At 51.0% G+C, this 27,202-nt stretch overlaps 1 protein-coding gene and 1 long non-coding RNA gene across 2 annotated transcripts; both read left to right on the top strand.

Annotated features, from left to right (window-relative positions):
• Positions 1–11,449: 11,449 nt before the first annotated feature.
• Positions 11,450–12,232, top strand: LOC123384741. The gene is made up of 2 exons (XR_006596233.1): positions 11,450–11,685; positions 11,930–12,232. It is a non-coding gene; the product is annotated as an uncharacterized LOC123384741 (long non-coding RNA).
• Positions 12,233–14,953: 2,721 nt separating this feature from the next.
• LOC123384838 (ubiquitin carboxyl-terminal hydrolase 17-like protein 6) lies at positions 14,954–16,871 on the top strand. Its single transcript, XM_045055524.1, has one exon. The coding sequence runs from the start codon at positions 14,954–14,956 to the stop codon at positions 16,559–16,561; it is 1,608 nt and encodes a 535-aa protein (XP_044911459.1). The 3' UTR covers positions 16,562–16,871.
• The last annotated feature ends 10,331 nt before the right edge of the window (positions 16,872–27,202 follow it).

The raw sequence follows: 27,202 nt of genomic DNA, 5'->3' as shown, positions 1-27,202 counted from the left end.
AGGAAGGAGGAAGGAGCGGGTTTAAATTCCATGAAGACTGTACACACAGGGGGAGGGCAGAGTGCGAAAGTCCGCATCTGATACCTGGCGGTGCTCTGGTCGGAAGGGCGAATCCCCGAGAGCAGAGTGAATGAAGACTGGGGGTGTGGAGGAGGGGTGTCTGGAACCACACGGAGAAAAGCGGTTCCCCTGCTGCGAGGACGCGAGGTAGAGTCTGTGTGGCCACCCCAGCCGACCCCAGAGGCCCCAGCAGACCCCGGAGAACAGCCACATTCGCTGGTGCTGGAACAAGGTCGTTAAGGGGGAAGCCCGGTACCAGAAGTGTGTGGTGATTGTCCACAATCCTCGAAACGCTGCTGCTACACCATCGCGTGAACGTTTTCGGGCGCAGGCTGGCACCCAGCCGCAGTCTCTGGGCAGCGGCAGCGGCAGCGGCACGGTGTTGCCAACGTTCCTGGGTGCGGCCGGCACCCGGCCACTGCTCGCTGAGACCCTGACGCAGAGGATCTGAGCAGCTCTCAGCCTGCTCAGGCCTTCAGAAGTGGGGGGTCGGGAAACACAGCCGCCTGGGAGGTAAATCCCAGGAGGGAGGTGTCTCCTGGCAACCTGACGCCTGGGCCACGGACAGTGTCAAAGCGGCGAGTGGACAGAAGCCGGAGACAAAGGACGGGGGTAGGATTGCTGATCGCAGACAGCCGAGTTCAGATACTACAGACTGGGCACCTGTGTGACGCCAAGGGCTCCGCTCCCGCGCATGCGCATATGCACCTCCAAGCGCCCCAGCAATCCGCGCTCGTAGGCTAGCTGCGCCATCTAGTGGAGAACACAGCCGTGACACTTAGCACCGCCCAACTGGGCCAACCTGGCTCTTCAGGAACCCAAGTGTCTCCGCCACTTTGTAGTGTATGGACCACAAAGTGCTTCATCCTTTGACTTCTAGGGGACAACGATGTAACTTCAATCGTATTTCAGTCTGTTCGCGGGTCCATCTCTTTTCTTTTCTTTTTCATTTCTTTTCTTTTTCATGAAGACAGAAAGAGAAAAAATATGTTGTTCTTTTCCATGGTTGAAAATAATTTCCTTGAATTTTTTTCGACTATATTCGTTTAATGTTTTGTAAATCTGTCAAATGCTATTTGAATGCCATCATTTCATTTTATCCTATTTCATTGTATTCTTTTTTCCAAATGTTCAAACGGTTTCCTTTTTTTTAGTTCTTTCCCTTTTTCCTCTAATCTTTCAAGCCCATTTCAACAACCAGACCAAAACTCACCTACGATCTAGCATCATTTGTGTGATTTGTGTGTGTGTGTGTGTGTGTGTGTGTGTTGTTTCTTATTTTTAAATTTTGAAATCTTTTATCTTAGTCATTCCTTTCCTTCCTCCAAAATGACGAAGCAAAGGAATTCACCCCCACAGAAAGAGCAGGAAGAAAGGACAGCCAGGCCCTTAACCAACACAGATACGAGCAAGACGTTTGAACCACAATTTAGAATCACGATAATAAGAATACCAGCTGGGGTCGAAAGTAGGTGAGAATGCCTTTCTGTGGGGATAAAAGAAGTAAAAGCTAGCCAGGATGCAATAAACAATGCTAAAAGTGAGCTGCGATCTGGAACAGATGCCACAGCGGCAAGGATGATAAGGCTGAGCAGGGAACCAGCGATAGAGGGGACAAAGCGATGGAGAATAACGAAGCAGAAGGAAAGAGGGAGACTAAAGCAAAAGAGCAGGGTTTAAGAATTCGGGAACTCAGCGACTCATTGAAAAGGAATCACATCCCAATCATAGGGGTCCCAGAAGACGAAGAGAGAGAGGCAAGGGGGTAGAAGGGTTATGTGAGCACATCACAGCACAAAACTTTCCCAACCTGGGAAAGACACACAAAATCCAGGAAGCACAGAAGACTCCCATTAGATTCAACAACGTCCAACCATCAACAAGGCAGAGCCTAGTCGAGTTCACAAAATACTCAGGCGAGGAAAGAAACATGAAAGCAGCAAGGGAAACAAAAGTCCTTCCCCTACAAGGGACGACTGACCACATGTGCAGCAGACCTATCCACAGAAACCTGGCAGCCCAGAAATGAGTGGCAGGATATATTCATCGCACTGAATCCTGAAAGGATGCGGCCAAAACGTATTTGTCCAGCAAAGCTGTCATTCCAAATAGAAATAGAGATGGAAAGTTTCCCAGTCAAAAAGTAAAGGAGTTCCTGACCACTCAACCAGCCCTGCAAGACATTTGAAGGCAGGCTCTCCCAGGGGACAAAAGACGTAAAAGAAAAAAACAGACCACAGGCAGAAAACACTGGCAAGGATCGGCGAACACCACCAGAAACTCCAACTCTACAAGCAACACAATGGCGATCACTTCATACCTTTCAGTACTCACTCTCAACGTCAATGGACTCAATGCTCCAATCAAAACACATAGGGTGACAGAATGGGTGAGAAAAGAAGGTCATCCAGATGCTGCTTACAAGGGACCCACTTTAGATCTAAAGACGCCTTCAGATTGAAAGCAAGGGGATGGAAAACCATCTCTCATGCTCATGGTTGACAAAAGAAAGCAGGAGTAGCCATACTCATATCGGACAATCCAGACTTTAAAATAAAGACTCTAACGAGACACGTAGAAGGGCGTTATGTCATAATTATTGGGTCTGTCCACCAAGAAGACCTCACGATTGTGAACATTTATGCACCAAATGTGGTGCGCCCAAATACATCCATCAATTCATCACACCCATAAAAACACTCATTGAGAATGATACCATACTAGGAGGGAACCTCAACACCCCACTTACAGCAACGGACAGCTCACCTAAACCTACACTCAACAAGGAAGCAATGGTTTTGAATGACACACTGGGCCAGGTGGACTTGACAGATATAGTCAGAACATTTCATCCTAAAGCAGGCAAATAGACATTCTTGTCCAGTGCACACGGAACATTCTCCACAATAGATCCCATACTGGGACACAAATCAGCCCTCAACAAGGACAAAAAGATCGAGATCCTATCGTGCATGTTCTCAGACCACAATGCTATGAAACTCGAAATCACGACAAAAAACAATGTGGACATGGAACAAATACTTGGAGACGAAAGAACACCCTACTTAAGAGTGAATGGGCTAACCGAGAAGTTAAAGAGGAAATTAAACAGTCCATGGAAGCCAAGGAAAACGGTAACACCACAGGCCAAAACCTCTGGGACGCAGCAAAGGGGGTCATTCGAGGGAAGTCTATAGCAATCCAGGCCTTCCGAAAGAAAGAAGAAACGGCTCAGAGACACAATCTAACCGTTCGCCTCAAAGAGTTGGAAAAAGAACAGCAAAGAAAACCCCAAACCAGCAGAGACAGGATATAATGCAGATTAGAGCAGAAATCAATGCTATGGAAACCAAAAAAACAAAACACAGAAACAAGTACAACAAGAAAACAAACAGCAACAACAGCAGAACGGATCAAGGAAACCAGAGCTGATTCGTTGAAAGAATTCACAAAATTGATCAATCCCTAGCCAGTTTGCTCAAAAAGAAAAAGGAAAGGACCCAAATAAAGGAAATCAAGAACGAAAGAGGAGAGACCACAACCAACACAGCAGAAATACAAACAATACTACGAGAATGTTGTCAGCAATTATACACCAATAAAATGGGCCATCTGGGAGAAATGGACAAATCCCAAGAAACGTATCAACTACCAAAACTGAAACAGGAAGAAAGAAAATTTGAACAGACAAAAACAAGTAAAGAAAATGAATTAGTAATCAAAAATCTCCCCCTGCCCCCACCCCCACGAAAAGAAGAATACAGAGTCCAGGGCCAGATGGCTTTCCAGGGGAATTCTCCCAAACATTTAGAGAAGAGTTCACATCTATTCCCTTGAAGCTGCTCCAAAAGAGAGAAACGGAAGGAAAACTTCCAAGCTCTTTCTACGGAGCCAGCGTTTCCTTGATTCCAAATCGAGACAGAGACCCCACGACAAAGGAGAACGATGGACCCATTTCCCTGATGAACATGGATGCAAAACTCCTCACCAAGTTATTAGCCGATCGGATCCAACAATATATCCCAAAAATGATTCGCCACGACCAGGTGGGATCTATACCTGGGATGCAGATCTGGTTCAATATGCACAAAACAATCCATGTGATTCATCACCCCTAAGAAAAGAAAGGACAAGAACCACACGATCCTCTCAATCGATGCGGAGAAAGCATGGGACAAAATACAACATCCTATCTGGACACAAACCCTCAAGAACGTAGGGCTAGAAGGATCATATAAGTCATATACGAAAGACCCAACGCGAGTATCATCCCCCATGGGGAAATCCTGAGAGCTTTCTCCCTAAGGACAGGGACCAGCCAGGGAGGTCCACTCTTGCCACTGTTATTCACCATCGCATTGGAAGCCTTAGCCTCAGCCATCAGACAACACAAAGGACTCAAAGGCCTCCAAATTGGCCGGGAGAGGTCCAACGTTCCCTCTTGGCGGATGACATGATACTCTATATGGAAAACCCAAAAGATTCCACCCAAAACTGCTAGAACTGATCCATGACTTCAGCAAAGTTGCAGGATGTGAAATCAATGCACAGAAACCGGCTGCAAACCCATACACCAATGATGAAGCAACAGGAAGAAAAATCAAGCATCGGTCCCATTGACAATTGCACCCCAAAATCATAAAATACCTACGAATGAATGTAACCAAAGAGATGAAAAATCTATACACTGAAAACTACATGAAATTTTAGAAGGCAGAAAACACAATGGAAAAACATTCCACGCTCCTGGTTGGGAGGACGAAATATGGGTAAAATGTCAGTACCACCCAAAGCGATCGACATACTCAAAGCAACACCTATCCAAAGAGCACCAGCACTCCTCACAGAGCTGGAACAGACAAGACTAGAATTTGTATGGACCCAGAAAAGACCCTGAAGAGCCAAAGCACTGTTGAAAAGGAAAGGAAAGCTGGAGGCATCACAATCGCAGACGTCAAGCTGTAATTACACAGCTGTAATCATCAAGACAGTATGGTAGTGGCACAGAAGCGGACACTCAGCTCAAGAGAACAGAAACGGACCCACAAATGGATGGCCAACTATTCCTTGACAAAGCAGGAAAGAATAGCCAATGGAATAAAGACAGTCTCTTCAACAAGGGGTGCTGGGAAAACTGGACAGCGACACGCGGAAGAAGGAACCCGCACCACTTTCTTACACCGTACACATAAAGAAACTCAAAAGGGAGGAACGTCCTAAGGGTAAGACAGGAAGCCGTCAAAACCCTCGAGGAGAAAGCAGGCAAAAGCCTCTGTGATCTGGGCCACAGCAACTTCTTACTCAACACGTCTCCGGAGGCAAGGGAAACAAAAGGAAACACGACCTATTGAGAACTCATCAAAAGAAAACTCTTCTGCACCGTGAAGGAAACAGATCAGCTACACTAACGAATCAGCTAAATCATCAATGGGAGAAGATATTTGTGAACGACACATCGGAGAAAGGCTCAGTGTACAAATCGATAAAGAACTGATCACACTCAACAGCCAAAAACCAACGAATCCCGTGAAGAAATGGGCAAAAGTCATGAATAGACACTTCTCCAAGAAGACATCCCGATGGTCAACTGACACATGAAAAAATGCTCAACCTCACCCATCATCAGGGAAATCCGTATCAAGATCACAGTGAGCTACCACTTCACACGTGTCATAATGGTACCATTAACAACTCAGGCAACAAGCGATGTTGGCGAGGGTGCGGAGCAACAGGATCTCTTTTGCACTGCTGGTGGGAAGGCAAACTGGCACCGCCACTCTGGAAAACAGTATGGAGGTTCCTGAACAAATTGAAAGCACAGCGACCCTACGAGCCAGCGATTGCATGACTAGGTATTTATCCAAGGGATATGGGTGTGCTGTCTCGAAGGGGCACCTGCACCCAAACGCCCCCAAAAGCTTCTAGCAGCACTACCAACAATAGCCAAAGTATGGAAAGAGCCCGAATGTCCATAGATGCATGGAATGGAAAAAGAAGAGGTGGCACATATATGTACAGTGGAACATTACGCGGCGATCGAAAGGAAAGACGGGGTGCCATTCGCAACTACGTGGCTAGAAGTAGAGGGTATTCTCCTCAGCGAAATTAGTCAGAGAAAGACACCTAGCATATGACTTCACTCATATGAAGGCTCTAAGGTGCAAAACAGATGAGCCTCAGGGAAGGGAAGGAAAAATAATATAAAAACAGGGAGGGGTACAAAACCAAGCAGGGAGGGGGCCAACGGATATTTGAAGAACAGGGAAAGGTGTGCTTGTGCCCTGGCCTCGCTTGCCCCCTCCCCCGCCCACTATCTGGGGGCTTCTCCCTGGGGAGTGGTCCTGAGAGTGGCCGGCGCCAGGCTGGCCCCGTGGAGCCACGGCCTGGAAGCGAGGCCAAGCCAACGGAGGTTTGAGAGCATTGGGAAAGGGTGTGGGCATGGGTGTGGCAGGGGTAAGGATGCTGCGTGTAAGGGGGTGGGGCCGTAGTATGGTGCCATGGAGTGAGGAGGCCAGGCAGAGGCTGAAGGAAGCGGTGGGCGGGGCTGGAGGGCACCAGGTTGGGGGAGGGCCATGCCTTGAGGGCAGTGGACAGAGGCCACAGGAGCAGCCTCCCAGAGAAGATAGGAAAGGCCACATGAAAAGCGCACACGACGCCCAACACACGCCAACGTTCAAGGAGGGAAACCATCCAGGGTGCCGACGGCACTGCCGACGCAGGCCCTCCACCTCGGCCAGTGGGGCCGCTAGCTTTTGCACTGCTGTGGGAGAAAGGTGCTCGCTTGCATGACACTCAGGAATGCCCCGCCGATGGGGTTGCACCTTGTCCCGTGGGTCTGGCCCTTCAGGATCCCAAAGACATCTCCCTGACACAGTGTCCGTGGCTGAGGCCAGCCAGGCCAGGCCAGGAGAAATGGTGGCAGTCACACCAACATCCCCCAATGGGAGCAAAAGCTAAACAGAACGTCCGAGTTGACGGGCAAGAACAAAGAGCCCCAAGCGAGGGGCGTCGGCCACAGGGAGCCCCCTGCGTCAACACAGGGACTTGTCGGGAACGGCGACTTGGGTCACGAGACCAAGTGCCAAGGCAGCTAGTCCCCAGGGGACACGGGACACAGGATCCCATTCCTCCGAAGGTCCCAGCGAGCGCACTCACCGCCCTAGAGACAGAAAGGGGGACGGGGAGGGCAGGGCAGGGTGTGGAGTGAAGGGACACTGCAAATAGGTCATGGACACACCGCTCCCGTTGGGAAAGGGAGAAGCTTGGACACGGAGGACGCCGAAGGGGCCCCCAACCACAGGAACGTACGTGAGGCCAGGGGCCCCGCAAGCTTCCCTGGAGACCCACGAGAAACACCAGTTTACGAATGCAACAGGCATGCACACACGAGTCTCTTTGTCCAAGGGTGAAGATGTGTTCTGAGACGTCTATCTCCACATGCATGCATACCAGTTACAACGGCAAGCAATCGCTAAACCTCCAGGATTCCTTCCTAGTGTGGAGACGTGAGGAGCACCAAGGGGATGGGCTGCATGGGATTAAAGTGCCCAAGAGGTCACGTGACCTCGGGCGGGTCTAAGAGTCCGGGAAGGAAGGAAGTGTCCCTCACTGACCGTCCCTCGGGCACGCCGAGGGCACGCCTGAGTCTCCTCCACGGCAGTCCGCCTGCCACCCGCCGCTCTGGACGTCTCCTGACACACAGGAGGAGCACTTTGGCGTTTCAGGTGGGTTGGGACGATCTGGGGCTCCCACGAGCTGGCACAGAAGTGGGCCAGGGAGGAAATGGAGGTGGTGATGCGCCTCGACTCACCAGGTGAAGGACGCTTGAGTGTTGAAGACTATTGTGAGAACAGAGACCGAGGAAAGGCGTGGCTCTCGGTGTTCCTGAGCACATGAGGTTCTGCTTCCAAAGGAACCGAACCCCAGAGTCTGACTGGTGTGAGGGCGTGTGGGAGCAGTGACAGCATCCTGCTCCACGTCGCCGTGGGGCCTCAGAGCCTAAGGAATTTTCTTGTTCACCCGAATTTCACGGCAAATGCTCATTTGCCACGGCTGACACGTGAGTTCAGCGTGGGGCCCCGTAAAGGCCACGTGAAAGAAAAGGGTTCAGGTCCTGCGTGGGGAAGCTTCCAGTCGAGTCGAGCAGAAACGAAACGTTTTCCTTGACTTTGTCTTGGAGTGTGGTTTCTCTGGGGGTCAAGTAGGACAGGTACATTCTGGAGAGGCAAGCATCCTTCTCTTTGCACATGCAACCCCGGGTGCCACAGGGAGTATCGCCGTAGCGTGGATTGCGGTGTCCATGGGGGTCGGGACTTTGTGTGTGGTTTTCCTTCCGGAGGGCGCTGGGAGAGACTTCCCGGAAGTCTCTCCGGTGAGTCACGCAAGACCACCTCCACGGCCTTGCCTGAGGGTGCCGTCCTGCGGGTAGGTCCACGGGAGAGCGTGTAGAACATGCAGGAGGGAGAGGTCCCACCTCCCAGGTGAGGACCGTGTTTGACCTGGTGGGCATGACGCCCCCTCATGCCCGCTGGGGGAGGAGAGGAAGGTTCATGAAGGAGTCGTTGTGTCTGTGGGAATGATTCTCCTTTTCCCATTGACTCAGGAAGGCCAGAAACCCATCTTCGAGCAAGGCTGACTTGACCCTTCAAGGAGAGGGGGCAGATGGCGGGTGGTCACACCCAGCACGCACCTTCCAGACCCTTGAAAGCCCCAAACGGGAAGAGGCAACGGAGAGCACCCATGGCGCCCAGGGTTCCCAGGCTAGAGGACGAGGATCCTCGGGTAAGTGGAGCCCTGGAGCCGTGGTGAACCAGTTGGGCAGGTTGGAGGGGCTGGGTCGGGTGGGGGTGGGGGAGCCATGCCTCTGAAGCCGGGGATCGCACATGACGAGGGAATGAAGACTCTGTGTCCGGAGGTCGGTCGTCCTTTCCTAGCCCACGGTGGCCTGCCTTGGCATCTCAGCAGCCTGCCCATTGGGATAAGCTCCCTCGGCCGTAGGGTCACGTCCAGCCTGGTGTCTGTCCCCATCGTGGCGTGGGGCTCATTCTACGCGGCCTGAGACCTGCAATCCCAACTCCCGGTCCGTCCCTCACAGAGGCTTGGGTAGAATCCTAGGAACTTCCATCTCCTGGCACCTCCCGAGCCGTCCACGATGTGCCCTGGCCCACCCACACCAGTCCTCTGCTCCCCGAGTGTGTCCTTGTCATGTCCTTTGCAGCTGGGCTGTGATTGGTGCTGATTCACTGAGCCCCTCCTCCTTGGTCCGCAGCTCAAGTGTAAGGACTGCGGAGCCTTTGGGCACAACGCATCCAGCACCAGGTGCCCCATGAAGCGCTGGGACGGGTGCCTGGCCCCCCAGGCCTTCGTCCCCAGGAAGCCGAAGGAGAATGTGGAACCACGCCAGCAGCAGGACCAGCACAAGCCCGGGCCCTTCAACCAGGCTGCAAGGGACCTGGAAGAGGGACAAAGGTGAGGACGCAGCCGGCTCCGGCCTGCCCGTGGCCTGGCAGCTCAGGTCGCTGTGTCTCTGCACCCGGACACTGGGTGCTGTGTCGTCTTCAGACACACACAGGGGCGGGGGAGGCAGAGAAAGGAGCTCCCCGCCCCCCAGGGGACCTCACGAGCCTATTGAGCTGCTCTGGGGGAGGCCCTGAGGCTGTGTGTCCTGCGGTAGGGAGACAGGGGGAGGCGGCAGATGACAGGCCGTGGCGCACACGGCTCTCAACGCAAGGACGTCTTGGGCCAACCTGGACGGCTCGCTGGAGTGGGAGCCAGGAGGGCAGATGAAGCAAGGAGATCTTGCCCAAGCCCCATCGCTGGCTCCCCAGGTGAAGACACGAAATGCCGCTCCTTCACCTTCCCGTTCTTGGTCGTGCAGGCGAGAAGCCCAGCAGAGGAAGGCGCTGCTGCAGAGATTCCCCAGGATAGGCCCTGGAAGGCAGCAGAGAGCCTGGAGGGACTCCACAGAATCCTGTGACTATGTGAGGGTGAGTGTCCCCCGTCCCTGCTCTCGTTCTCTCCTGGGGACGGGGATGTGACGGGCTTCCCGGCCCTCCTGGCTGAGGAAGGGGGTCCACCCCGATTCTCAACATTGGGATTTCCGTGCGGGTCCTTTCCAGCCACGTTTGCTGGGTGTCCATGATCCCGCAGGATTCCTTGCATGTGTGCTAACCGGGTGCCGGGTGGGCGTGCCAACATCATTTCGGGACGCTGTGCCCACACCTAGGCCTCTTGGGAGGCACAGGCATCTTTCCCTGGTGACACATACACCCGCGCCATTGGCCATCCAAACTCAGTACTCCCCCCCCCCCCCCGAACATCCACCTGCAGGACGCCTGTCCTTTCCCTAGAAGCCTGAATGGAGGTGCTTGTCCACTTCGGGAGGCAGGCACGATGCACAACCTTTCTGGTCCGTCGCTCCCGTGGAATCAAAGCCTCAAGGGGCTACTGCCCAGTGTTTCTTCCCAATCGACGCTGAGCTGGAGGCCCTTGTCCTCTGTCAGTACAATCCTTTCCCGTCTCTCCCGGTTGTTTGCATTTCTGTCTGTTTCTTTGCTGTGCTTGTCGTGCATGTGTCCTTGGTGGGCGGGAAGGACTGATGGCCGTTGTCTGTGTGTTGTGTGTTCCCACAGCATCCGCACAGGCCGATGCCCGTGTACACCACCAAGAGGGTGTCCGTGCTGGCGCCGCACATCCCGGCTGAGCCTCCTAGCGGGACGCCTGACACGACACAGCTGTCCCCGTCGGCTGCTCCTCTCGGGAGACCTGCGTCGAGCACCTTCCCGCCTGCTGGCCGACAGGATGCCCAGCAAGGGGGGACCCCAGCCCCGCCTGCCCCGCCTGCCCCGGCACACCAACGCTCTGCCCGGGATCCAGGCCTCGGTGTCCAGCCGAGACAACACCGGCCCCAATGTGCCTCCCTGGAAGCTTCCAGGGCTGTCTCCAAGGCGCATGGCATTGGCCACCCCCAGGCACCAGCCAAGCGTCCTGAGGTGAGCCCTGATCCTCCTCCAACCCATTTGGCTCCGAGTCCCCAGCCCCACATCCAGACACCAGGCAAGAGATGGGCCCCGCTCCCCGATGACACGTGCCAGAACCCCCGAAAGAAACCACGTTGCAGCCCCTTCCAGCCACCCCACAAGAGCACAGGGAACACCCATGTGGGGCTGCGCCAGAGTCCGTGTCGTCCAGCAAGGAGAAGTGCATGTGGTCCCACGGGGGCAGCCCAGCTGACCAGGAAGACACCTGCCTCGGTGCAAAGCAGGGGCCTCCAGCCTCCACGCCCCCAACCTCACCTGGACACTCTCCAGGCGTGCACCTTGCCCCCGTGTCCGCCCTGTCCCCAGGCACCCGGCCAGCCCCTGCGAATGGTCTTCAGCCGCCTGGACAAAGGCGGCTGGAGCTCCAGGTTCATAGCAGCTCCCTGTCTGCCACCTCCCGAGAGGCCAGTCCCCCCTGGCCAGGGCCCGCCCGTCACACACCAGTCTGAGGGAGGCTGTGTGCCTGTCTCCCGGAGCATCCTCCACGATGACCTGCAGCTTTCCTCGTCCTCGGAGGAGAGCGACCGGGAGTGAGACACCTCATGTCCTCGGACACTCGTCCTCTGGCTCTTGTGACCCCGAGCAGGTGACTGCGGAGCGGCGGGCAAGGCAGGGCCGTGACCTATTTTTGCTAAAGCAGCAATTCCCCCAAAGACCTGCAAGGACAAAAGCTTGTGTCCACACCGTGTTTGGTGTCCTGCTTGGGGCGGGGAGTGGGTTGAGCGCCCACGTGCAGACGCTCATGGCGCACTTTTCCTTTATGCATCTACACCTTCTGGTTCACCTGCTCCGTCTCAATCAACAAGGTCTCGTTTCTTTCCTTTCAATAGATTCTATGAGAAATCCAGCGCCAGGAGAGCAAGAGGTCGTCCACTCGAATGTAAAGTTAAGGATCTGTGAAATGAACGTGTAGTGGGTTTGCGAATGTCTGAATGTGGGGGCGCCGGAGGAATGATTCCGGTCCGGGCTGGGCAAGTGGAGGCAATCTTTTGTTTTAGAACAGTTCACTGATACCGTTTTTGTGCAGATCATATCGGGGAATATTTTACATGCTGTCTGCGTTTTTGTTTTTCCCTGATAGTGCAACGTTGTGTGTAGTGTTACCACAGCTAATAAAATTTGCTCAGACACGACCGAATGTGCATGGTTTTCTTTTTTGTGTGTACACTGTAGTTTCCCGTCACTTAGAGTAGAATCCTGCATTTGTTCCCAAGTGCACTTGGGACTTGGATCCTCACCTAGTGGAGAACAACTAAGTATTGAGAAGCAGCAAAGAAACACGGGTTAACCTCTCTTCCCCTTTCAAGATAAAGTCTCTCCAAGTGTCCTGGGAACAAGACAATGCTAGAGGTGAATTCGAAGTCGAGGAGGGTCGGGATGCCTGGGTGGCTCAGTCAGAGAAGTGTCTGACCTGGAGGCGGCGACTCATGTCATGATCTCAGGGTTGGGGAGATTGAACGTTGAGTTTCCCTCCCTCCTCGGGATTGCCTCTCTCCTTTTCTCTCTAACCCTGCCCCACATTCTCTCTCCCTCCCTCCCTCCCTCCCTCCCTCTCTTTCTGTCTCTCTCTCTGTCTGTCTCTCTCTGTGTGTCAACATATAAACCCATGAACTGAAAGAACATATGCGTGGGAAATCAATCAGCATTAGGGGCTGCTGTCCACATGCCTCTCAAAGGCATTTTCATTCACAAGTCACGTCAAGGAGGGTGGCATAGAAGAGATACAAGGGAAAGGATGAGAAAGACATTCCACAGATAGATACTAGAGAGGGGAAGGAGACACGAGAGTTAGGAGATAGACACATAGAGTGATGAGCGATTGATGAGAGGGGACAGAGAATTAGGTGGTCAAAGGGTTCTTTGGAAGCAATTCTGCAGGCCTCTTTGCCCACACGTGGCAGGTGGCCGGGGCTGAGGCTACAGAAGCAAGGGGGTGTTCGTGGAGTCTGAAGACGGGCAGGCTCCAGACCCGGGGAGAATGGACTTGTCGGGGCCAGGCACTCAGACAGGAGCAGGTGTCTCGTCTTGGGACAGGGGTCAGCTTTATGCTCCAGGAAGGTCTGGAATGGACTGGCTCAAGTCACTACGTTAAATAGGGCAACTTGCTTTGCTCAGACCAGTCACGTGAGAGTTCCTAGCATCTAACACCGTCCAGTGAAAACACAACCGGTTTTCTAGGAGGAGATGACAACCAAAGGGAGAGATGATTCCTTGCAGAAACAGGTCCAAACTTGGCACCTGCCAACGGATATTTGAAGACAGGGAAAGGTGTGCTTGTGCCCTGGCCTGGCTCGCCCCCCTCCTCTGCCCACTCTCTGGTAGATTCTCCTTGGGGTGTGGTCCTGAGAGTGGCAGGCGCCAGGCTGGCCCGGTGGAGCGACGGCCTGGACGTGAGGCCGGGCCAACTGAGGGCGGAGAGCATTGGGATGAGGTGTGGGCATGGGTGTGGCAGGGCTAAGGGTGCTGTGGGTAAGGGTGGGGCCGTGGTCTGGTCCCATGCAGTGAGGCCAGGCAGAGGCTGATGGAAGCTGTGGGTGGGGCTGGAGGGCACCAGGCAGGGAGAGGGCCGTGTCTTGAGGCTGTGGTCACAAGAGTCTGAAGACTCCTTTTGTGCATCCCATTGGGTGTCCTCCTTGACCCCTTGCCCCTTTCCTTCCCCTCACGTGAGTGCCTTTGGCAGTGAGACACCTCACGTGCTCTCAGCCTTTTCCTCCTAGTCGGTGACCCCGAGGAGGTGACTGCTTCATTGAGGATCCTCTCTCCCTCTCTCTCTGTCTCTCCCTGGCTTGTCCACATGAGCGCTCTCTCTCGCTCTCTGTCTCTCTCTGTCTCTCTCTCTCTCTCAAAATCAATCAATTAAAATGTTAAAAGTGAAAAACAAACAAACATTAGAGAAGAAAGCACAATGTCAGTAGACCTGGTCACTTCTGAAATCTGGTTGGTCTAGAGATACTGACACACTAAAGCCACAGTTTCCACGAGGGGACATCGGTCCATGCATGTCTAAATTCCAATGTCAAACCGTCTATAAATGTCACAAACCCACCACAAACATGTCCTGAACCACGGGAACCTATACCTACCTTGCTATGTGATTTGCTAGTAATACCAGTGACAATTTGGCAAATGATGGGTTTAGGATTTGTTCTCCTATTGGGAAGGGAGCTACAAAATGAAGAAAGCATTTACAAAGCCCAAAACCAGGCAAAGGATATTTCTTGGGATAATTTCTCGGCCACCCCTTGGTAGACAGACATGTTGCAAAGGACCTTCATGATAGTTGTATACACAGATCCCATGGAGACAGTTCAGGAGTTTGAGAATCAAATCCATGGACAGGAATCATTCCAGAATAATTTGCTGGTGTCACATACATTCTGGCTGACGGAGAGGAGGTGCTCCTACATGATACCAGAGCTCAATTGGTAACATGATTTCCATAGCCTAGAAAATTCATGGCCGTCATTCCTCGACACTTTGTGGTATCTAAGAGCAAAGTGGATACTCAAAAAAGGATTTCCTCGAGGTTGGAAATGCTCAAGTCCGTCTGTCCAGAGAGGGAGCAACAGAAACGAGGGAGGTGGAGAAAGTGGTGAAACGTGTGTGTGTGTGTGCCTCTTGAGGAGGGAGGGGCAGGAGGAAGGCTGGGCTGAGTGGTCTGTCTGCAGAAGAGTGACCACACCCTAAGACCCTTCATCCAACTCCAGCTGGTAGCTGATTGGATGACGTGGTCCTAGTCAGGTGGGTGGGGCGAGCTTTACGAGGGCTGAGGAGAGGGCCACAGCCATCATTCTGAGACTGGCCTCCTGAGAGAAGCATCGCTCTGCAACGTGAGGCTCCACGTTTCAGGAGACATGGAGACGCCCTCTTCCCACTGCCGAGAGGAGACTCAGTTCCGTGTCTTTCCCAACCTCAAACCTTGCGGATCAAATACGGGTGGTGCTGAAGGCCACGGAGGACCCACTCTGCCTGAGAAGCCGTCACCGTCATCGCACACACCCTGCGACCTGCCTAACGGTTGGGCTCCCACGTCGACAGGTCTGCCCCCCGCAAAGAAACCTGTGAGTTGGAGGAGACCTTCTGTGGTTGGGGCTGGCCTGCAGAACCTGGGCAACACGTGCTATGCGAACGCGGCCCTGCAGTGTCTGACGTACACACCACCCCTCGCCAGCTACATGCTGTCCCAGGAGCACTCCCGAAGCTGTGGGAGGCAGCCATTCTGCGTGCTGTGTGCTCTGCAGGCTCACGTGACCCGGGCCCTCTGCCGTCCGGGAGACGTGATCCGGCCTCCGCCAAAACTGCTCGCTGCCTTCCACACACACAGGCAGGAGGATGCCCATGAGTTTCTGATGTTCACTCTGGATGCTATGCAGCAAGCGTGTTTGCGTGAGGACAAGCCTTCAGAGCCTCAGGCTCAGGACGCCACCCTCATCCGGCAAATCTTTGGGGGGTACTGGAGGTCTCAAATCCAGTGTCTCCACTGCCAGGGTGTCTCCAGCACTTTGGATCCTTACCTGGACATTAGCCTGGATATCAGGGCAGCTCAGAGTGTGAGCCAAGCTTTGCAACACTTGGTGAAGCCCGAACAGTTGGATGGTGAAAATGCCTATCGTTGTAGTACTTGTCTCGACAAGGTACCTGCTTCCAAGACGTTGACTTTGCACACTTGCTCCAAGGTCCTGATGCTGGTATTGAAACGGTTCTGCCATTTCACGGGCAGCAAACTGGCTAAGGAAGTGCAATATCCTGAGCGCCTTGACATGCAACGCTACGTGTCTGGGCAGAACGGGGGGTCGCTGACTTACGCGCTCTATGCCGTGCTGGTGCACGCGGGCTGGAATTGTCACAGCGGACATTACTTCTGTTACATCAAAGCTGGGAACGGCCAGTGGTACAAAATGGATGATGCGAAGGTGACCGGCAGTGATGTGACGTCTGCCCTGAGCCAACACGCCTATGTCCTCTTTTACATCCAGAAGAGTGAATTGGAAAGAGACCGTGCGAGGGAGCCAGGTGCTGGGGAATCCACATCCCTCCAGGCTGACCACGCAGGCACGGCTGCGGCCCAAGGGGGGCCTGAAACCGACCCCAACATCGAGGTGCCACAATTGGAGGATCACGTGGAAGAGACACCACTGCCAACAATCACGTTAGACCAGTGGAGATTCCTCCAAGAAAGCCACCGTCCCAAGTCTGAATTCAACCTCAGGAAACTAGAATTTGCTCTTCCCCCTGACGCAGTCCTCATTCACCAGTCCAAATACAGAGATGAGATGGGAAAGGATCACCGTGAACCAAACATCCACCGGCTCAACAGTTCAGCCAGGGACATCCCACCTCAGAGGGCAACGGCCATTACCCAAGTCCCTTGTCTCACCGGCAGAGCCAGAGCTACCAAGAGGAAGAACAAGAAGGGACAGAGGTCTCAGGAAGCAGTGCAGGGATCCCACTACAGGCTTTGAGATACATGCCTGCCCACGTGCACACTCACCCGCCCTCACTCACTACTCACTCACTCACAGTCCCTTGTAGGCCACATTTTGTGTGTTGTGGGTGGGTGTGATCGGGACATGTGGAGGGACCGTGAATCTGGCTGTATTCATGGGGTATGGCGTTCCAGTTGACCTGGAGAATCCTGAGCTTTAAGGCTGGCTGGCTGTAAAGATGTTATTGGAGAGGTGTGGATTATGCTGGGTATTTGGAAGGTTTCTCCCCTCCATCAGTACCGAGGATCATTGGGCACTCTCAGAGCCTGAAAGGATCAGAGGAAGTGGCCAATGAGGCATGAAGGTGGAAACAAGGCAGAGCACCGGGAGTCCCTGTGAAAATGCCTGGGACTCACGGTCCCATCATCCCATTCCCTACTCTCTGTGTATTGGTAAAGTACATGTGCCCAACCATGTGCGTGTGGGGACTCTCGGTGATATCCAAACAGGCACCGGCAGGGGAAGGAGTTTGAAGCAATCTCAGTGCTTCCACACCCACACGGAGGAGTGGCAAATGACCAGGAAACTGGAAGAGCTCTAGCTCTACGTGGGAGCAGACAGCCTTGTCAGGAATGTCTTGTGTCGGAAGGGGAGGAGCAGAAGGAAACACTAATTCATAACTGTGCAAAGTGTTTCCTTGTGTACATAATCTATTTTGTAAAGTCTCCACATGTTCGTGTGAACATTGGCTAACTGCCTGGAAATGGCCAGGAGCAAACAAATGCTTATGTCTCTGGAGACGGGTGGGTGGAGCCTTCCTGGCCCCTGTTCATTAGATTAGGTTCCCTTAACAATCCCCCTCCCATGAGGCTGCAGAGCAAATGGGGGAAAGGAACCTTCTTCCACCTCTTCTTGCTGAGCCACCAAGCAGCTCTACCTTGGTCCGCAGAGTTGACCACCATCCCCCCATCGGACAATCTCCTCCACAAGGGAGGAGGCTCAGGCATTTCTGCTCAGTTGCATTGCAATCTTGGTCCTCGGTTGTACACCTCAGAAAAACAGTCTCAAGTGGACACTGAGGCGACAATGTGGTATTTCAGGTCAGGGTATGGATGGATGCTCTCAGTCACACCTGTATTTCTTAGGAGCGAGACTCACTAAATACATTGTTGAATGGGAGTTAGTGCATGATCCTTCAATTCCCCCTAGGGGAGGGGGGCCATATTGGAGATCTCTGGTCGTTTGCCAATGGCACTGACAGGGTAAAGCCTGTTGTTGCTGTTGTTCTTGTTGTTGTTGTTTCCAGTCTGCATTAAACACACACACCACACATAGTGGGAACTAATGTCAGTATGTGAATTTTGTACAGGAAATCATACTGAATTCTGGATGTTCAAATATCATAGCCGATAGAGGAAAAATACTTTTCCTTAATCTACTTTTAAAATGTATTGGTCTGTTGTTTTCATGTTCTAAACATGAAGTAAAATGTTTAAATAAACAGAGAGGGACACACACACAGAACAGAGACAGAGTGTGAGCATGGGAGGGGGAGAGAGTGAGAGACACAGAACCCAAAGCAGCTCCAGGCTCTGAGCTGTCAGCACAGAGCCCAACGTGGAGCTCAACCCCACGAACCATGAGATCCCGACCTGAGCTGAGGTTGGACACTCAACCGACTGAGGCACCCAGTCCCCCCTCCATTTTCCAAATTTAAATCAAATTCAGTTAACAGTGAGTGTAGTCTTGGTTTCAGGGGTGGAATTTAGGGCTTCGTCCCTTACATGAAACACCCACTGCCAACCCCCACAGGGGCCCTCCATAACGCCCGTTGCAAATGGAGCCCACCCACTCCTCCCCTCTAGCAACCCTCACTTTCTTCTCTACACTGAAGGGTTCTCCTGGGGCACGTGGGTGTCTCAGCCGGTTCGGACTCTGATTCAGTCAGCTCATGATCTCAGGGTTTGAGACTTCAAGCCCCGTGTCCGGCACTCTGATGACAGCTCAGAGCCTGGAGCCTGCTCTGGATTCTGTGTGCATGCCTCTCTCTGCCACTCCCCTGGTCATGCTCTCTCTCTCTCTCTCTCTCTCTCTCTCTCTCTAAGATAAAGCGAAAACAAAATTTTTGAAGAGTCTCCTATGGCTTGCCTCCCGCTGTGATTTTACCTTATGTTATTTATTCTTCGCTTGCCCTATGTTCTTCTGTTTTGCTTTTTATTCCACAGATGAGTGATGACATGGCACTTTCGCAGTGAAAGAGTTCAACAGGGCTAGCTGGATGTTAGAGCTCCAAAGACATGCACACGTGACATCTATCTTTCCTGTGGATTTGATTCTAAAGTGGGCAGAATCGTGGGTAAAATGCAAACAGTGTAAGGGCAACTGAGCCACCAAGGGAAAAGCCACAGAAAATAACCACGCTAGACCATCCTGTAGAAATTTTGGGATCCAACTTTCTCTTCCTGGATTAAAACCTGTATATCACACGCACACACACACGCACACACGGACAATATTTGATCTGGATCTCAAGACGGCCTCCATAAGCATCCAGTCAGCTCCCCAGATGCCTATGACCAGCTCTTCCTGGGTGGCCGTGTGTCACGTGTTCCACCCACACATGATGAAGTCCACACCCCTGGCTCTGCAATCCGTGGGGGAGGTCACAAGAGGGAGTCTTGCCACACTGCTCTCTGTCCAGCAGGGGGCGCCGCTGGCCAGCACGGGCATTGCCTAGACTTCCAGGAGGACCTGGCATTGGGCACTTGCTCAGGCTGGCAGGTCGGAGTCTCCGTGCCTCGCACTGCAGCCTGAGCATTTCGTGGGGCATAAAGGCGACCATGAACATTTACAGAGGTCTGGTGGGTCTAGGATTCCCTCCTTGTGGCTTCACTTTGGCCGTGCTGGACCCTGGACTCTGAGCTAAAATTGACAACCTTGAGCTGCTCGGGCCACTGGTGACGATCTATTTTCCAGACATTCCAGGAACTTCTCTTTCAAAATATAAATCCAGTTAAGTCAAGACATTCAATTTTAAAACCTGTTGACAATGAGCAAAGAAGATGGCATAGGGGAACACCAGGAGGTGGCCTCACGTGCGGCGATGTGGGAGCAATCACGGCAATAGGAACAGCGTTATTTGGTCTCGCCAAATCCAGCCAGCCTAATCTGGACTTGTCACGGAAAGCTTAATTCAGAGATGTCACCCTGCAATTCGTAAGGGTATTCATGACGAGACAGAAAAGGCAGTGTGGGGGGAGGGGCCGAGATGGCAGAAGAGCATGGAAGTTTCTTTTGCGTCTTGCATCCCTAAAATGCAGCCACAACAACACAAAAGCATCCTGCACACCTCGAAAACCGATCTGAGGATTCACGCCACAGGTTGCCCAACCTGAACCCCAGAACTCAGTGGGGATGCGGCGCAGAGAGGTGAGCTGGGGAAGAGAGAAGCCACAGAGGGCAGGGAGCTGTGTTTGCCTGCAGAGAGAGGACGGAGACAGGGGCAGAATATGGGGAAAGCAATCCCCTCGCCCTCCCCTCCCCCCGCCAAAAGCAGCTGGGGACAAAGTGGAAATGTGGAAAGAGCCACAGGCACTGAACCAAAAGGGGAGGAAGGAGGAAGGAGCGGGTTTAAATTCCATGAAGACCGTACAAACAGGGGGAGGGCAGAGTGCGAAAGTCCGCATCTGATACCTGGCGGTGCTCTGGTCGGAAGGGCGAATCCCCGAGAGCAGAGTGAATGAAGACTGGGGGTGTGGAGGAGGGGTGTCTGGAACCACACGGAGAAAAGCGGTTCCCCTGCTGCGAGGACGCGAGGTAGAGTCTGTGTGGCCACCCCAGCCGACCCCAGAGGTCCCAGCAGACCCCGGAGAACAGCCACATTCGCTGGTGCTGGAACAAGGTCGTTAAGGGGGAAGCCCGGTACCAGAAGTGTGTGGTGATTGTCCATAATCCTCGAAACGCTGCTGCTACACCATCGCGTGAACGCTTTCGGGCGCAGGCTGGCACCCAGCCGCAGTCTCTGGGCAGCGGCAGCGGCACGGCGTTGCCAACGTTCCTGGGTGCGGCCGGCACCCGGCCACTGCTCGCTGAGATCCTGACGCAGAGGATCTGAGCAGCTCTCAGCCTGCTCAGGCCCTCAGAAGTGGGGGGTCGGGAAACACAGCCGCCTGGGAGGTAAATCCCAGGAGGGAGGTGTCTCCTGGCAACCTGACGCCTGGGCCACGGACAGTGTCAAAGCGGCGAGTGGACAGAAGCCGGAGACAAAGGACGGGGGTAGGATTGCTGATCGCAGACAGCCGAGTTCAGATACTACAGACTGGGCACCTGTGTGACGCCAAGGGCTCCGCTCCCGCGCATGCGCATATGCACCTCCAAGCGCCCCAGCAATCCGCGCTCGTAGGCTAGCTGCGCCATCTAGTGGAGAACACAGCCGTGACACTTAGCACCGCCCAACTGGGCCAACCTGGCTCTTCAGGAACCCAAGTGTCTCCGCCACTTTGTAGTGTATGGACCACAAAGTGCTTCATCCTTTGACTTCTAGGGGACAACGATGTAACTTCAATCGTATTTCAGTCTGTTCGCGGGTCCATCTCTTTTCTTTTCTTTTTCATTTCTTTTCTTTTTCATGAAGACAGAAAGAGAAAAAATATGTTGTTCTTTTCCATGGTTGAAAATAATTTCCTTGAATTTTTTTCGACTATATTCGTTTAATGTTTTGTAAATCTGTCAAATGCTATTTGAATGCCATCATTTCATTTTATCCTATTTCATTGTATTCTTTTTTCCAAATGTTCAAACGGTTTCCTTTTTTTTAGTTCTTTCCCTTTTTCCTCTAATCTTTCAAGCCCATTTCAACAACCAGACCAAAACTCACCTACGATCTAGCATCATTTGTGTGATTTGTGTGTGTGTGTGTTGTTTCTTATTTTTAAATTTTGAAATCTTTTATCTTAGTCATTCCTTTCCTTCCTCCAAAATGACGAAGCAAAGGAATTCACCCCCACAGAAAGAGCAGGAAGAAAGGACAGCCAGGCCCTTACCCAACACAGATACGAGCAAGACGTTTGAACCACAATTTAGAATCACGATAATAAGAATACCAGCTGGGGTCGAAAGTAGATGAGAATGCCTTTCTGTGGGGATAAAAGAAGTAAAAGCTAGCCAGGATGCAATAAACAATGCTAAAAGCGAGCTGCGATCTGGAACAGATGCCACAGCGGCAAGGATGATAAGGCTGAGCAGGGAACCAGCGATAGAGGGGACAAAGCGATGGAGAATAACGAAGCAGAAGGAAAGAGGGAGACTAAAGCAAAAGAGCAGGGTTTAAGAATTCGGGAACTCAGCGACTCATTGAAAAGGAATCACATCACAATCATAGGGGTCCCAGAAGACGAAGAGAGAGAGACAAGGGGATAGAAGGGTTATGTGAGCACATCACAGCACAAAACTTTCCCAACCTGGGAAAGACACATAAAATCCAGGAAGCACAGAAGACTCCCATTAGATTCAACAACGTCCAACCATCAACAAGGCAGAGCCTAGTCGAGTTCACAAAATACTCAGGCGAGGAAAGAATCATGAAAGCAGCAAGGGAAACAAAAGTCCTTCCCCTACAAGGGACGACTGACCACATGTGCAGCAGACCTATCCACAGAAACCTGGCAGCCCAGAAATGAGTGGCCGGATATATTCATTGCACTGAATCCTGAAAGGATGCGTCCAAAACTTATTTGTCCAGCAAAGCTGTCATTCCAAATAGAAATAGAGATGGAAAGTTTCCCAAGCAAAAAGTAAAGGAGTTCCTGACCACTCAACCAGCCCTGCAAGACATTTGAAGGCAGGCTCTCCCAGGGGACAAAAGACGTAAAAGAAAAAAACAGACCACAGGCAGAAAACACTGGCAAGGATCGGCGAACACCACCAGAAACTCCAACTCTACAAGCAACACAATGGCGATCACTTCATACCTTTCAGTACTCACTCTCAACGTCAATGGACTCAATGCTCCAATCAAAACACATAGGGTGACAGAATGGGTGAGAAAAGAAGGTCATCCATACGCTGCTTACAAGGGACCCGCTTTAGATCTAAAGACGCCTTCAGATTGAAAGCAAGGGGATGGAAAACCATCTCTCATGCTCATGGTTGACAAAAGAAAGCAGGAGTAGCCATACTCACATCGGACAATCTAGACTTTAAAATAAAGACTCTAACGAGACACGTAGAAGGGCGTTATGTCATAATTATTGGGTCTGTCCACCAAGAAGACCTCACGATTGTGAACATTTATGCACCAAATGTGGTGCGCCCAAATACATCCATCAATTCATAACACCCATAAAGACACTCATTGAGAATGATACCATACTAGCAGGGAACCTCAACCCCCCACTTACAGCAACGGACAGCTCACCTAAACCTACACTCAACAAGGAAGCAATGGTTTTGAATGACACACTGGGCCAGATGGGCTTGACAGATATAGTCAGAACATTTCATCCTAAAGCAGGCAAATAGACATTCTTCTCCAGTGCGCACGGAACATTCTCCACAATAGATCCCATACTGGGACACAAATCAGCCCTCAACAAGGACAAAAAGATCGAGATCCTATCGTGCATGTTCTCAGACCACAATGCTATGAAACTCGAAATCACGACAAGAAACAATGTGGACATGGAACAAATACCTGGAGACTAAAGAACACCGTACTTAAGAGTGAATGGGCTAACCGAGAAGTTAAAGAGGAAATTAAACAGTCCATGGAAGCCAAGGAAAACGGTAACACCACAGGCCAAAACCTCTGGGACGCAGCAAAGGGGGTCATTCGAGGGAAGTCTATAGCAATCCAGGCCTTCCGAAAGAAAGAAGAAACGGCTCAGAGACACAATCTAACCGTTTGCCTCAAAGAGTTGGAAAAAGAACAGCAAAGAAAACCCCAAACCAGCAGAGACAGGATATAATGCAGATTAGAGCAGAAATCAATGCTACGGAAACCAAAAAAACAAAACACAAAAACAAAAACAAGTACAACAAGAAAACAAACAGCAACAACACCAGAACGGATCAATGAAACCAGAGCTGATTCGTTGAAAGAATTCACAAAATTGATCAATCCCTAGCCAGTTTGCTCAAAAAGAAAAAGGAAAGGACCCAAACAAAGGAAATCAAGAACAAAAGAGGAGAGACCACAACCAACACAGCAGAAATACAAACAATACTACGAGAATGTTGTGAGCAATTATACACCAATAAAATGGGCCATCTGGGAGAAATGGACAAATCCCAAGAAACGTATCAACTACCAAAACTGAAACAGGAAGAAAGAAAATTTGAACAGACCAAAACAAGTAAAGAAAATGAATTAGTAATCAAAAATCTCCCCCTGCCCCCACCCCCACCAAAAGAAGAATACAGAGTCCAGGGCCAGATGGCTTTCCGGGGGAATTCTCCCAAACATTTAGAGAAGAGTTCATATCTGTTCCCTTGAAGCTGCTCCAAAAGAGAGAAACGGAAGGAAAACTGCCAAGCTCTTTCTACGGAGCCAGCGTTTCCTTGATTCCAAATCGAGACAGAGACCCCACGACAAAGGAGAACGATGGACCCATTTCCCTGATGAACATGGATGCAAAACTCCTCACCAAGTTATTAGCCGATCGGATCCAACAATATATCCCAAAAATGATTCGCCACGACCAGGTGGGATCTATACCTGGGATGCAGATCTGGTTCAATATGCACAAAACAATCCATGTGATTCATCACCCCTAAGAAAAGAAAGGACAAGAACCACACGATCCTCTCAATCGATGCGGAGAAAGCATGGGACAAAATACAACATCCTATCTGGACACAAACCCTCAAGAACGTAGGGCTAGAAGGATCATATAAGTCATATACGAAAGACCCAACGCGAGTATCATCCCCCATGGGGAAATCCTGAGAGCTTTCTCCCTAAGGACAGGGACCAGCCAGGGAGGTCCACTCTTGCCACTATTATTCACCATCGCATTGGAAGCCTTAGCCTCAGCCATCAGACAACACAAAGGACTCAAAGGCCTCCAAATTGGCCGGGAGAGGTCCAACGTTCCCTCTTGGTGGATGACATGATACTCTATATGGAAAACCCAAAAGATTCCACCCAAAACTGCTAGAACTGATCCATGACTTCAGCAAAGTTGCAGGATGTGAAATCAATGCACAGAAACCCGCTGCAAACCCATACACCAATGATGAAGCAACAGGAAGAAAAATCAAGCATCGGTCCCATTGACAATTGCACCCCAAAATCATAAAATACCTACGAATGAATGTAACCAAAGAGATGAAAAATCTATACACTGAAAACTACATGAAATTTTAGAAGGCAGAAAACACAATGGAAAAATATTCCACGCTCCTGGTTGGGAGGACGACATATGGGTAAAATGTCAGTACCACCCAAAGCAATCGACATACTCAAAGCAACACCTATCCAAAGAGCACCAGCACTCCTCACAGAGCTGGAACAGACAAGACTAGAATTTGTATGGACCCAGAAAAGACCCTGAAGAGCCAAAGCACTGTTGAAAAAGAAAGGAAAGCTGGATGCATCACAATCGCAGACGTCAAGCTGTAATTACACAGCTGTAATCATCAAGACAGTATGGTAGTGGCACAGAAGCGGACACTCAGCTCAAGAGAACAGAAACGGACCCACAAATGGATGGCCAACTATTCCTTGACAAAGCAGGAAAGAATAGCCAATGGAATAAAGACAGTCTCTTCAACAAGTGGTGCTGGGAAAACTGGACAGCGACACGCGTAAAAGGAACCCGCACCACTTTCTTACACCGTACACATAAAGAAACTCAAAAGGGAGGAACGTCCTAAGTGTAAGACAGGAAGCCGTCAAAACCCTCGAGGAGAAAGCAGGCAAAAGCCTCTGTGATCTGGGCCACAGCAACTTCTTACTCAACACGTCTCCGGAGGCAAGGGAAACAAAAGGAAACACGACCTATTGAGAACTCATCTGGCACAAAAACAGACACATAGACCAATGGAACAGAATAGAAACCCCAGAACTACACCCACAAACGTATGGCCAACTCATCTTTGACAAAGCAGGAAAGAACATCCAATGGAAAAAAGACAGCCTCTTTAACAAATGGTGCTGGGAGAACTGGACAGCAACATGCAGAAGGTGGAAACGAGACCACTTTCTCACACCATTCACAAAAATAAACTCAAAACGGATAAAGGACCTAAATGTGAGACAGGAAACCATCAAAACCTTAGAGGAGAAAGGAGGAAAAGACCTCTCTGACCTCAGCCGTAGCAATCTCTTACTCGACACATCCCCAAAGGCAAGGGAATTAAAAGCAAAAGTGAATGACTGGGACCTTATGAAGATAAAAAGCTTCTGCACAGCAAAGGAAACAACCAACAAAACTAAAAGGCAACCAACGGAATGGGAAAAGATATTCGCAAATGACATATCGGACAAAGGGCTAGTATCCAAAATCTATAAAGAGCTCACCAAACTCCACACCCGAAAAACAAATAACCCAGTGAAGAAATGGGCAGAAAACATGAATAGACACTTCTCTAAAGAAGACATCCGGATGGCCAACAGGCACATGAAAAGATGTTCAGCGTCGCTCCTTATCAGGAAAATACAAATCAAAACCACACTCAGGTATCACCTCACGCCAGTCAGAGTGGCCAAAATGAACAAATCAGGAGACTATAGATGCTGGCGAGGATGTGGAGAAACGGGAACCCTCTTGCACTGTTGGTGGGAATGCAAATTGGTGCAGCCGCTCTGGAAAGCAGTGTGGAGGTTCCTCAGAAAATTAAAAATAGACCTACCCTATGACCCAGCAATAGCACTGCTAGGAATTTATCCAAGGGATACAGGAGTACTGATGCATAGGGCCACTTGTACCCCAATGTTCATAGCAGCACTCTCAACAATAGCCAAATTATGGAAAGAGCCTAAATGTCCATCAACTGATGAATGGATAAAGAAATTGTGGTTTATATACACAATGGAATATTATGTGGCAATGAGAAAAAATGAAATATGGCCTTTTGTAGCAACGTGGATGGAACTGGAGAGTGTGATGTTAAGTGAAATAAGCCATACAGAGAAAGACAGATACCATATGGTTTCACTCTTATGTGGATCCTGAGAAACTTAACAGGAACCCATGGGGGAGGGGAAGGGAAAAAAAAAAAAGAGGTTAGAGTGGGAGAGAGCCAAAGCATAAGAGACTGTTAAAAACTGAGAACAAACTGAGGGTTGATGGGGGGTGGGAGGGAGGAGAGGGTGGATGATGGGTATTGAGGAGGGCACCTTTTGGGATGGGCACTGGGTGTTGTATGGAAACCAATTTGTCAATAAATTTCATTAAAAAAAAAAGAGAACTCATTAAAAGAAAACTCTTCTGCACCGTGAAGGAAACAGATCAGCTACACTAACGAATCAGCTAAATCATCAATGGGAGAAGATATTTGCGAACGACACATCGGAGAAAGGCTCAGTGTACAAATCGATAAAGAACTGATCACACTCAACAGCCAAAACCCAACGAATCCAGTGAAGAAATGGGCAAAAGTCATGAATAGACACTTATCCAAGAAGACATCCAGATGGTCAACTGACACATGAAAAAATGCTCAACCTCACTCATC

This window comes from Felis catus, chromosome B1, assembly GCF_018350175.1.
Source record: "Felis catus isolate Fca126 chromosome B1, F.catus_Fca126_mat1.0, whole genome shotgun sequence".
In the NCBI taxonomy this organism is placed as follows: domain Eukaryota; kingdom Metazoa; phylum Chordata; class Mammalia; order Carnivora; family Felidae; genus Felis; species Felis catus.
Note: the sequence above shows the minus strand (reverse complement) of the source record. Positions and strands in the feature narration are given on the sequence as shown.

Excerpts from the sequence above, each read along its gene's own strand:
- LOC123384838 (XM_045055524.1), top strand. The coding sequence starts at position 14,954 with ATGGAGACGCCCTCTTCCCACTGCCGAGAGGAGACTCAGTTCCGTGTC.